The 13578-nt window shown below is 43.3% G+C and overlaps 2 protein-coding genes across 2 annotated transcripts in view; one reads left to right on the forward strand and one right to left on the reverse strand.

Annotated features, from left to right (window-relative positions):
- dnajc17 (DnaJ (Hsp40) homolog, subfamily C, member 17) overlaps nt 1–1806 on the forward strand; it is a 29446-nt gene extending 27640 nt beyond the window's left edge. Inside the window, exon 11 of the mRNA XM_034525085.1 lies at nt 1527–1806. Coding sequence (XP_034380976.1) covers nt 1527–1652 — 126 coding nt within the window. The 3' untranslated portion in view covers nt 1653–1806. The remainder of the gene's footprint in view (nt 1–1526) is intronic.
- Nucleotides 1807–3624: 1818 nt separating this feature from the next.
- gchfr (GTP cyclohydrolase I feedback regulator) lies at nt 3625–5727 on the reverse strand. The gene is given in 4 exon segments (XM_034563437.1): nt 3625–4217; nt 4860–4954; nt 5474–5544; nt 5547–5727. Coding segments are annotated over 4 exon segments (420 nt in total). The 5' UTR covers nt 5671–5727; the 3' UTR covers nt 3625–4087.
- Nucleotides 5728–13578: the final 7851 nt, after the last annotated feature.

Below are 13578 nucleotides of genomic sequence, written 5' to 3' on the forward strand. Positions count from 1 at the left end.
TGTCAGACCAATGTTGTACTGTACTTCATTGCAGTGGCCAGAAGAGGGCAGGGTAGAGTGAAGATATATTTGCTGAGGAACAGGGAGCATTTTATATTCAGCTTGCTTGCTTGCGTTTTGTTTAATTTGAAGATGCAGGAGTTGTTTATTTACCTAATAGCGTTTGCGTGATATTTCAGAGTTACGTGTCAGACAAGGGCTTGAGCTCACATGACTGGAATGATAATAGCAGCTTTCCTCAAATCAGGGGTTGAGGGGGAGTAACTTCCCCTCACCGACCCTCTCTTCTTCCTTCATGCTAACCCTCTTTCTCTTAGCACATTGATGCTGGAGTCCCTGTGATGTTTTCCAGATGCTCAGCATTGACAAAAATCAACCTCTCCTCCTCAGATTGCTCTCACTTGCCAGTCCTTTATTCACACACTCACTCGCTTTCTCGTTCACTGTCTTGTTAAAGAGACACTTCCTTGGCCCAGCAGACTTCTTGGATACAATCCTATAAAACAATGGCTTACACTGTGGACACGTGGCCCCCCCTCCGCTTTAAATTCTTATGACGATCTTTGCGAGTGTATAATGAGTGTGTTATGGCATCATCCTAGGTGCAAATTCAAATTCAAATACATTTTTTAAAAAGTGTCTGATTTTGTGTGTAAGACGTCTCGCTTGTTTTCCACCCTGCTTGATTAGACATTAGCCAGTGGCTGCCCTCTCCGATTCCCCCCACAGTAAGAGACTCTGTCGCCATCGTCATCCAAGCCCAAGCCCTTCAAAGAAATCACACACTCAGTGAGAGGCCGGGCGACTGCCAGGCTTAATCCCAGCCCTCATTTTGGGGTTTAATGACCTCAGGCAGCGGAATTACCCTGTCAATGTTTCTCTGCGGGCTGCTGTCTCATACATGTTCACCCTGTCGTGATGCTGATGGTAACTGAGATGAGGGCATCTGTAGGAGTCCCCCTCTCAGCCGCTGTGCGCCCACAGGCCCTGTCGTGAAAGCAAACAGACAGTGGACGGTGACCGCGGTGTCATTCGCTCCGTGTGCATGTTTGACTTTTCTGTGATTACCTTCCAGTGCAATGGCCAACTAGAAATATCCCTTGAATATTGCTTAAAGGGCCACTCTCAGAAAATATTGTAAATGCCCCCTTAAATTCAAGCTGATGTCTTTAATTGGTTGTCGACCAACATTGCAAAACCCAAAGTTATTCAATTTGTAAAAATATATTATATTTTTCCATGAAACATGACACGAGTGATTAATTGATTACCAAAATAGTAGAACATGTTCTGCTGCTTAACTTCTCTGGTCGTGTACCAATTGTTTGTCAATCTTTGAAAAGAAAGAAGTCTGAACTCTTGGACTCAAATACTTACAATACAGCCTCATTTTGTCTGTATTAACAGATATGAATTGTGACTAACAGATGATATGTGCTTTCAGATAACAGTAACGTCTTCCCTGTTATAATAACCTCTCTGTGTTACCTTGTTTAACATTGTATGTCTGTCTCTCTCACCTACAGGGCGCCATGGCAAATGAGCGTGACTATGAGAGTGTGGTGATGATGAGGATGAGGCAGGCCGCTGAACGTCAAAAGCTCATAGAACAGATGCAGCGAGATGACGACGACGAGGCTGCTGCGTCCTAGCACAGCACCCACCTCGGTGCCAGCCTGCACCTATTAAATAAATACCCGTTTCAGGCTTTAGTTTCATAAAGACTGTTATGTGGTATATTGATTTTTTTTAAATATGCAATACACTGTGTGGTCAAATAAATCTTTTTATTAACTAACAAAAGGATCTGTGGTGTTAATCAGTGTGTCATTTCCTCTTATTAAGACCGCAGGATGACTGAGGGAGATACAGAGTAGAGAAGAAGTGCGGGCTCCTTCAGTGCAGACAGAGAGGTATGAGTCCTAATACTGAGGCTGCAGGGATGAATCATTACTAATTACATAATATAGTGTTACCATATTGGGATACCAGTGATATTTTTACAACTTATAATTGATCAATATTTTAATTCCAGATTGAATGTTTTGTTTAAAATAAATAATTCAATGCTTACGTCATGTACTGTATGCTTGCAGTTCCAAATTTAATCTGTAAACTTAAATATTTAGTACGATGAACAGAAATGTAATCTGAATAGATTTGATTCAATTCCTACATTGTGGAATATGTAGATGTTAAACCAGTAAAACCAGCTGAAAGGCTTTCATTGAGGAGAAATGCTTTGTGAACAACTTTTACCTCGTGATAACTGCTACGCTACGCGTCGGCAGTAAATTAACTTCCATTCAGCCTTCACAGGATTTTACAGCAATAGTCTTTCTTGTTTTTGGGGCAAACCTACCCACCTCAGTGTTTCACATGCCGTGGACCATCTTCAATTTAAAAACATGCCTCTTGCTTCAAAAACAACGAACACATTTAGTCTAACTTGGGCTATTATTTTAAGCTGTCTTCCAATAGGCTTATGTAACCGATGCCTAGAAGATACTCTGTATTGCTTGTTTATGCTCTTGGAGTGACACGCTACCGCTCTGCGACCCACATTAACTCAGACGTTACAGTGCGGTCACTGTTTTTGTTTTGTAGCAAGGTTTTCTGCTTGTGGAACATCTATCCCTCCAAATAGTCTGATTTTCCTGTCCCTCGGGGGACTATGACGTAATGCTGTGTCTGTGTTTGTGGGCCCGTGTTTCTCCTGTCATTCTGTTATTTAGGAGCCACTTGGCAGCTTTGCACCATCCAATCCAGTCACCCATCTCTATACCATTCTTGCACTGCCTTGTCGTGGTTCTGTTACACAATGTTCAGCTGTGGAGTGGTGTGGTGGGAGACATCTGCTCCTCTCCTGCTGCAAAATCCCCTCATCACATGGTTTTGTTTATGCGTAGCCTTTTTCATATCCCGGCAATGTAAAAAAAAAAAAAAGACAAAAAAACCCAGGAACACACAAACTGTGTCCAAATGACAACAGAGGAAATACAATTACAGGAAACACGATTACCACCAACCCTGCCGTGATCAGACAGTGGCTTGTGCTGCATGCGAATCCGGATGGGAGGATGAGCCTGTTGCATGCCTCGGCCCCGTCAACATTACCGCACAGCCTTGGACTCTTCAAAGTATCGCCTTCCGCCCCGTTTTCCTTGTTATGTTTGAGTCGCGTCTTAGTACGCAAACAGCGTATGGTCTCTCCGTGGTCACAGGACTGCAATGCACCGGCACCTTTTTGATCTTTAGTACGGAAGTGGACGCCAAGTCACGTGCGAGGCAGCGGGACTGGTAAGAGTTTGTCTGTAAGCTGACTGGAAACGTTTCTGGTTTGTGGGTTAGTGATCCGGGCTGGCCCCAGACATGTGCTCGCAGACCGGGGGCTGTACTGAAACCACCCAGTGTTCTTTGGCTCTCACGGGCTGAGGGCTGCACTCTGTGTGCGTGCAGTGCTAGTGCCTCATCTTGGGGCATGCAGCATCCCTGTAAAGGTGCCACAGAGCTGCGAGGGATCGCAATAAAAGCATGTTAATCCTTTTTCACGTGTAATGTTTGATTTATGGATTAGCAGCAGGATTTCAAATAGTTTTCTTCTATTCATAAGGACACAATCAATCCACATCATTAGATTATTTAATGATACACATATGATACATTTTTTGAAAACATCTTTACACAGTGCAAATATGTCTATCTGGCATACCCTCTTTTGCTAAGGCTGAATTTAGAGACATGCCTTTACGTTTTACTGGCAAATGATATATTAACAGTTTAACTGGACCTCACTCAACACTGCCACCTGGTCACCACTAGTAAATAGCAAACAATATGGGCTAAGTAAGGACCTTATAAAGTTCCCTGGAATGTAGTTTGGTAGTTCCTTGAAATTGGCGACCTGTCACCTATTGAAGGTAATCTGAAACTTTACGTCTGGGATAATCTCAACTTTAGGACTTCATTTTTATTTGACAAGGGACTGATTATGTAGCTGTCAAAGGTTGACAAAGTTCTTCAGCATGATTCATTCATCCTGTTTAAGGCTTCTAGAGGCATTTTGATACGGCCAATACTCGCTCCATCACACCGTCTCCTTGTGGAGGCACCACACCAGCGTCTGTCCCACCCCCGTCATCGTCAGCACGCGGAAGCCCATCTTCTCCAGCTTGTCCAACACCAGGCGAGGTGGGTCGTCCACATGGTACTCGGAACTACATGAGCATAAACACAAAGTCATTCAACTTTCCACAGATGTGGGATTTCTCTGTGTTTCAGTAAACTTTGCTTGGAAAGTAGAATGCCGTTAATTGTTCTGGTGCTTGTTCACTTCCTTCCACACCTTGGTTCATTTCCCAGCAGCATTTGAATCAGATTGCCTATGACAACACTTCCCTTATCTGTATTGCATCGGCTTGAATGGTTTATTCTAAATCTGCAAAGCAGCAGCCTTCTTCAACCACATTGGACGGGGCTTTTCATTTCCCTCCATGTGACCTGATCTCAGCTCTGTTATCAATATGGACACGTTAACTGCCAAAGTTAAATAAAACACAGTGTTAAGGGCCTAATTATGGAAACATGGTGCGACCACATTCACAGCCCACCTGAAGCCGATGCTGCATCCGAGCGGTGCCGTTGCAGTTTACTTCTCCCTGTTTGTGAGATTGTCTCATTAAAATGGTCAAATCAGGATATCACTTCTTCATCCTGTGAGACATTTCATTTGTGGGGCTTTCATGGCTGACACCCTGAGCTGAACAATGCTGACGAATCTCTCCGTTTACTCTTCATCTTCAGATATTGTCCACATTTAGCTATCTACCTGCCTCTTTTACTTAATGTCCAATACTCACAAATTGTTCCCCAGCATGGTTGTTTTCCTTGCTCCCAGGTAATTCATGATGGTAGGATCCGAATATTCATCCCCCACATTTGTTGGACCAGTCTCCTGTAAGAAGTAACTAAGTACATTAACTATACAGCTGATAGTTTGCTTAAGATTGATTGTGAAGGCTTTGGTAAAACAATATCTGTTATGTGTGCAGCTACACCTGGAGCCCTCTGGCAGGTGCACATCATAATCTCTAATAACTAGACGGACTAAAAATAGATCGTCAGATACTCAGGCTCTAGAATTAGGTTGCACGAGTCGTGCAGTCAACTAAATGAGCTCAACAAGAGGTCGACGACTGAGGAACATGTGTTTTTGATTTAAGGCCCCCTGGCAAAAACAACAACAAACAACATCCGCACATTGGTCGCTGCGCTTGTCGGCTTGACTGTTTGTTGTTTCCAGCATGCGGAATATTACGCCTGCATAACTGCAATCTGCGAGTGGCCACCCTGATTGATTACTGGTTTGCGCTATTCTGCTCTGGCAAATAAACAAATCCCTGAATCTACCCGGCTCGAGCGCGTCTCTCCTACAAAGCACGACGCGAGTCGGTTACAGATGCGAGATACACACCAGTCGGATCTGCGTACTGACGAACATGTAAGGCATCGCTGCTCCCCGGCGACGCACCGCTACTCCTGCTACACCGAGGGCGCTTCTTCACGCAGACGCGGCGGTCCTCTCACGGGTTTGCGCTGCTGACGGAAAGCTGTTCCCGGAATGCGGAAACACCCACCGCGGCGGACCAATCGCAGCTCTTCTCGCAGCATCTGTCAACAGCGTCGCGCGCTCCAGCGCTTGAAGTGTTGCCCAACTGATGGCGTCGCTTGTTTGTTGACGTGAGAAACGGTGGCCAGGCGGAGGAAATGCCCTTTATGCTGAGCTCTCATTATTCGGAATGAAACGCCCTCGGTACAGAGGTCCCTTGAAAAGTAAATATGTTGTCTAGTATTTTAACCATTGCTTTTAAAAGCCCTTTAAGCGAGGTTCAACAGGTGTGAGTCTCTACAACATGACACGTGTTCCTTTTATTTCAGGCCTCGCTTTTTGCAAAGACATATACATTTTAACAAACATTACCATTTTGCTTACACTGCCCATAAAGTCACAAGGATTCAGTTTAGAAAAAAAAACACACACTGTCTGGAACTCTAATTTCCTCATCAGAGATTTATTAATTTCCTGCTCAGCGCAACAGTAATAATTTGTAATCAGCCTGGTGGCTGAGGAGGGAAGGTGAAAGACGGAGACCCAGAGCAAACAACAATGGCGAGGACTTTGATAAAATCAGCAATATGAATGAAATGTCACACTGATGACAGAGGAGCCCGACGGACATTTAGCAAGGCTCTGCATGTCATGCTCAGTGGGAAGGGTCATTTAAAGCCTGATGGCAGCTGGATGTTGTGATGGTAGACGCACATGAATCTGAGAAAACCAGAGCCCATTAAGTAGTGCCCTGAACCACAATCAATGTTGAACATATAATCATCGCCCAAGTGGTTTACCATTACATACGATTATGTTTATTTCAGATTTTATCATATATTGTTGCTACATTTGACAAAGCTCAGTACTGTGAGAACGAATGAAGACTGTTTACTGTCGAGTGTGTCTGCTATGACAGGGTCATTACTGCCTGAAAGGATCTAGAGCCTCTAATATGTGTCCCCTTCAGGCAGGGACATAGGTGCTTAGTGAGGATTGCTGAGAAGATTGCCACCTACTGGTTTCCAAGATAATGGTCATCAAGTGTGTGTTGCTTGTCTCTGATTTTTTCCACCACATCTTTCACATTGGTGAAAAACTTCCACATACTGAACATTTTAATTAATATTCAACTGTCACACTGCTTTTCCCTTTGGGGGGTCGACTTGTTATTGTATTGGCTTTCAGTAGTCTCATAGATGAATGAGTTTCCATCTGAATCCTTTGTGGTGTGAAAATAGAAAGGGGTTTTCCTCTGGAATGTCGCTTTTCCCCTGTTTTATCTGTCCCCGCTAACCTGAGATCTACTTCAGCAAAGAAAACAGGAAAGCAGCAGGGCCGTCGCCGTGGCCCCGCAAATATGCTAAAAGAAAACTCTCTCCAAACATGTTCATACTCGAGCCACTTCCTGGACTCCAGCAGTGTCTTCCTGCGTCGGCTCATCTGCTGCTAGTTATTGAAGTGCAGGGTCATCTCCCCTGTGACCTGTGGGGACAGTGGAGCACATCCCTAGTGGGTCCACAGGAAGCAGTTAGATCTTTTGATGAGGCCTTTGCCTTTGCCTGCTCGGTTAAAGTGCAATGGCCTGTTGCTGCAACGCTTCCGTCAAATGAGCTACTAGTGTATAAAGAATCTTGTATTTTGTCTCTATACTATAGTCATACAAATGTAAATAACACAACTAAATACCACAGCTGTTAATCTGACTCTACTATGCAGAGACCTTGAAAATAGACAAAAAAGCAATATCCACTGTAAATACTGCAAAATATTTCATATTAGATTATGTAATTCTTCAAATGAAAGCAATAACTAGAGCTTATCCTGCAACATGCTCAGGGTTGTTTAAAATATCCTTCCTTCATACCCTGTAATGTATGTTGTAACCGTAACAATACACATTAAAAGTGAAAAACAATTATTTAATTCCACACAGGAAAATCTATTTAACGTGTGGTATTTATTCAAAAATAGAAACACCAATCATTGTCAGATCAGCATAGTGTCTAAAGGCCAAGCACTCTGTGATAAATGTGTCTGACGGATTTACTCACTGTGAATGTGCAGTTGAAGACCTGCACAGGATAGCTGCGCTGCTAAAGCAATCGCTTTAAATCGCTTCGTGGAGACTGAATGGGAATGAATTATACAGCAGGCGGTGTGTGTATACGATGATTTACTGTAGGTGTGTGTTGGAGTAATATTCCATTCTTCAGCGGAGAGATTTAAACTGTGGCAGAGCAGAGACAACAGGCAGCTTTCTGATAGATTGGGTGTTGGGGTTACACTCCGTATAGGTTTACATCTGCTTAATTGTGATGAATCACTGTATTGTTGGGACATGAATTTTTCCTTGAGACTTTTGCATGTATACTTCTGTGTGTCTGCAACTGCCTGGGAAGTGTAGTTCCCCTCTGCAGCGCTCCACAGTCCCTCCTCTGCAAGTAGATACATCATTGCCCTCCTTTCCTTTGCTGTTTTCCAGATTGCACCCAGCAGCTTACATAAAGTGTCTCCAAGCTGCAGAGATATTCGCAGGGTTAAATTCTCCGCTCTTCTTTTTTACCCGAGCTCACCTCTCTTCCTACTGTTTCCTGCTGCGCTCACTGATAGATGATACCACTGGCTCTAGGAATTACACAACCCAGCCCCGCTGTGAAACACGTCAGGCGGTGTCACCAGGTGAACGTTTTGTTAAAAAAAAACAGTGGTTGTGCACACTGGAAGGGTTTTGTTTAATGAGACTTTCTCTCAGCGATTAAGAATAATATCATCAGAGGTGTGGATCGGCACGTTGCTACACAGTTTGTTTCCTCCCATCAGCTCAATTCAGAGCTGGAGTTTGTGCAAGGAGCATGTCTCTATGGACAAATACAACTGGGATCGATTGGACTATTACTAACGGGAAACAACATGATGTATCATTAATACAAAGGGAACAGAAGAGAGATTTATGACGGCTTAAACATATCCATATCATTATGAACAACAAACAACAGTTTGTTGTTCAGCATTCCTCATCCTCATCTGTGCTGCATCCCAGTTTGACTACAGCAATGTTCATTTATAGTCGACAGAGCTTTCACTGCATGTTTTAGTTAGAGAGAAATAGACAACTCTTTGTTAAATGTGAATTCAGGACCAAAAAAAGGAACAAATGTTCAAGATCCGGTGGAATTTATTTGCAAATCGGTGGCTATAAACGTATGTCTTTCAATTTATTTTCGTTAAGTTTAGGCAATCAGCCTAACTTATAATTCAAATGTAAAAACTCTGGTGGTGATTAGGTTTTCTTCCGTTCAGTTCTTGAGCTTCCTAAATATATCAACCATCCCTTTAAAGACCCCAGTCTCACCACCACTTTTCAGCTCGTTCATTATGTTTTATTTCCTGCCATTACCAGATCATAAAAGTATTTATTGCCAACTCTCCCACAAAGACAAACATTTGTTTAAATATCATAGAATTACCTAAAAAAGTAAACAATGTTGATACTTGTAAACATTTATAGTCTTGTAGATTTATTAAAAAACAGTCAATTATGGCTTAAATGTAGTACATTTTACAGTTGTTAAATACACCTTTTCCTGAAGACTCACTTATATACAGTAGAGCTTCTGTCTAAGGTGTTACTGTGAGGAGGAATTAGTTATGCTATACTCAGTGTTCACTGAGATTTGCATCGATAGAGTGGGAGTTAAAGCGTGGGGCCTCGAATAAATTCCGTTTTAAAATGTGATTACTTCACATGCATGTTAACATCAACATACATAATCTCAGTGCATTGTCAAGTCCTAATCTGAATAGGGCTGACCCTTTATCAACCATCACAGCATGTCAGTACGTCTGTAAAGTAATATAGAAGGACAGGGAGATGGATAGTTGTACAGACAGAGAGGAATGACAACATGGATGCATACCACGAGGACTGAGTCACATCATGATTCCCATCAGGCCTGTGGTTATTATCATGTTTTGTATTATATGTTGCAGCATGTGGTTGTTGTTTCTGAACGAGTCCGGCAGAGGTAATCGGCTGAGTGTATCACCGCAGCCTCACTACGCGACGAATGGCTGCTCCTAGAAAAACAACAACGACGATGAGCTTGGCAGGAACGAAGGGACAGCTTGACTTTGTTTAACACAAAGCAACAACAGCCAGACTGCACCGTAGCTGCCCTGGCAGTTACCCTATATCATACAGAGAGCACTGAGAGGTTATTACTGAAGCGTGTCTCCTCAGCTATAGCGTAAGAAGCTGCTTGCCGTAGCGGTTGATATCAACATTTATTCACATCTTTTTTGTCGTCCATTTCCTGACTTCTGGTGATCACTTGTTGCCATGGTCCCTTTGCTATCTGATGCTAAACTCGACCTAATGTGAGGGCTGAAGTGTTTGTGATTTATTAGGACTGTAAAATCCTTTACGAGTGTGCGTCAGCTACAGAAGCAGACATGACATTGTCCAATTCAAATCCCTAAAATGATTTTCCATTCATAAATCTGGAGATTCTTGAAATGAAGAGCCTGACTGTCTGCTAAATATCCAGCCAGGAAAGAACTGTATGAACAGAATAATCCAGATGCAAAGCGGTCTTTGATATTGCAATCCACGGTCAACAGCATGCTCACGTGGAAGAGGAAAACTTCAACGGCTGTGGCCTTCACTTGCCCCGACAACAAAGGAGGGACGGACGGACGATGAGAGTCAATTATGTGACAGTGATGTCATGGTAGTACTGGCTCTGATTAAGACCATATGTCTGATGGGGTTCCCTTGCTATTCTCCATGCCCTGCATCCCTCACATCGCATTCTGGGTGCTCAGGCTGAGAGCGATTGGGAGTTCAGGTGACGCATACAAATCATGTGCAGTGTTGTAAACCCCAGACATATCAGTAAAAACAAGTTATATTAAACACCTGCTATTGCAGCAATCATGCAGAACACCACTTCATGACGACAATAAATTCTCATCTGGCAGTGGGATTTTATTGTCTTGTTGTGACAGATAACAAGCATCCGGAACACACACATTTCTGGGTTTTGAGGTACGCTCGGGAGGGGCTCGACTGTGCAACTCATCGTAAAGTGGAAACGTTATGGCTTTACAAGATGATAGATGGAGTTGAGGGCAGAACGTTACATTCTGAAATGTAGTGTGGTTGGGATGGTTGCGGTATTCCCAGGCCAATAGCTCACACGTATCTAATTCATAACTTTCTGCTTTATTATAAGCTACAACCAAAGCATGGGGTCACAGGAGAGACATGCACACCCACACTGCTACACACACACACACACACACACACACACACACACACACACACACAATTAAATGTGCTATTTATGTTTGCATTTTCACTCCATTTCTCCGTCTGTCTCTATCTCCCTCTGTATTAAACGGAGTGGAAGGTTGAGTAATGAGGCTTAACATTTAATCCAGACCTCCCTTTCTTATCTTTGCTTGTTCTCTTCTCTATTTTCACTCCTCCTACCTCTTACCGCTTCTAGGAAAAGTCTGGGTTATCTTCAACACTCCTCTTTTTATCTTAAACCAAATTGCATTCCACATAAGTCATATCCTCCTCATCTCCTATCAGCACTCATGTTAGTGGGTCACTTTAGGATGCTGGGATGACCCAGATGGAGCTTTGCATTCTCCTGTGTCGCTCATCAACTCATGAACACTTCAAGATGGGAGTTAGGAGAAGCAAGCTTGGAGCTTGCAGAATTACAGCTCAAAAAGTCAAGAGCAGTAAATTAGATTGTTTGAAAATCTTGAGCGATGGCAGTTTTCCTTGATTTGACTTACCAGAGCTGTAACATTACTCTGTATTTCAGGCAAATTGGACAGATATCACCCTAAGGAAACACCCTTCTGTATCAAAAAATAGAATTTCAATACAAATTTCACAAATGACTGAGAGAGAGAGTTTAATGAATTATGCAAACAAGCATATTACTTTCCAAAAGGGATGATTAAGTTTGAAATGTTTTTCACATTTTAGTCCTCCGCCAGCATATACAACTTGATTTTTTCAATGGCATCACAACCAGTGGTGTAGTGCTCATTGATGAGGTGGGTTCACTACTAGGTGTGTGTGGTCCGAGCAAGGCCGTGGAACTAGGGGGTAGGAAGCAAAGAAGTGGCCATTGTCTTTGGCCGGATTTGGCCAAAGACAATGGCAACAGTTTACAGCATTTAATAAACACCATTAAGAAGACGCTAAATCTTCACAATTAAAACAAAATCATCTTAGTGTTGATAATAACCATGACACATGTGCACCCATGTGGTATGCGCCCTAACCACTCGGCTGTTGGGTATACAAATGCTGACATATTGTTTTTGGAAGGTCTTCCTGTTTGGTTTTATTATTTCTTCATCATATTTTATTTTTCTAAAAGAGTCTATATATATCAATCAAAAGTTGATTGGGCATCGAGTACTGAATAGCAACACGTGGTTTTAAAATTGGTGTGTTAAATTTAATCTGCAGCATAATAAAGAAAACTATGCATAATCACGAGTGGGTTATTCATCGAACATGGATATAACTTAAGTTAGGAAGCACAGCTGTTCAACATTGCATGGATGTTTCTTCTACGCCCGTACACTCGGGATCGGTGAGAGGTCAGAAAGTTCTACAGGGAACTTCCAACGTTAAACTTTTCGTGGAACGCAGTCAACAGGCCACCCTGGGAAATTTAACTAAGTTCGATTATGAGTTTGTCGGTATGTGGAATGCATAAAAAAAAAAATCAATACACAGTGTAAAGTAAAATCAGCGTGTGATCAGTGACAAAGTCAATAGAATCGAACAAAGGGAGAAAACAAGTAAAAAAAGAGCTATTAATGCACAAATATAACAAAGATGTGTGCAAGATGACCTCAGAAAGATTAATACCAGGCATTATACTTGTGTTGAGTGCTCCTGTTGTGTTCCAGGAAAGACAAGTCTGTCTCTGAGCTGTTGACTCAAAGACACAGAGGCTCCCCTTTCCCCTTCTCCATCCCTCCATCTCCTCCAGCTCTCCTCTCCAGCCCTCCGCATGCTTGCATCCCTGCCATTTTGAATTCCCCCTCCTGTCACGGCTCTCGTGGGCTGCTTCCCATCTTCCCCTTCGTCTCGGTGCACACTCCAAATGCACCAGCCCGGGGTGAGTGGCTGCTTCTTATTCCATGTCCGAGCCATCCCAATTGGGCCAGAGCCTAATGATTCATTTCCTCAAGATACAGTGAGAAAATCACTTTCAGAGTTTGGAGCAAGCAATCGATGCAGCATGAACCTCATATGCCCTCTCACTGCGTGGTGGAGCCGGCCCAGCGTGTATACACGGTCACTCACGCACACAAACCATCACATAGAGGCTGTGTTGGTTTGTGTGCGTGTGTGACCGGTCGTATGAATGTTGTGTGCCTCTTGTTGTATTCTTGATTTCATAAGCAGCTACTTCGGCTCCACCAAGCCACAAACTTGATTAAAATGGTTTTGGCCAAATGAACATATGGATATCAGATGTTGTGCCCTCTGTCTTATTTTACCGTCTTTCTAACCAATTGTGTCATGTACACAATTGCCAAAACACCCGTGGATGTTCTCGAGAGCATTCACAACATATCCACTTTTGCTCCTCCAACCTGACACACACACACATTCACACACTGCCTGCTCTCTGTCACGTAGCATCTCCCTCCGGGTTTCTGGACCTCCCGGCAGCTCAAGCTGTGTGACTTGGCCGTACATACCGTGGCGCAGAAAACACAGCGCCCAGGAGGTCATCGAGTGTGTGTATGCGAGAATGAGGGGAACAGGCAGTAGACACACTGCTGGCTCCGTGCAGTGTACAGTGTGTTTTCGCATGCAGCATGTTTGTGCATGTTAAGCACGCGGATTGGCTGTACAACCAGACCCCCAATCCCATCCTCAGAGGACACACTCCTACAACTCCCAGGTTCCCTCCTGG

This window comes from Cyclopterus lumpus, chromosome 22 (assembly GCF_009769545.1).
Source record: "Cyclopterus lumpus isolate fCycLum1 chromosome 22, fCycLum1.pri, whole genome shotgun sequence".
In the NCBI taxonomy this organism is placed as follows: Eukaryota; Metazoa; Chordata; class Actinopteri; order Perciformes; family Cyclopteridae; genus Cyclopterus; species Cyclopterus lumpus.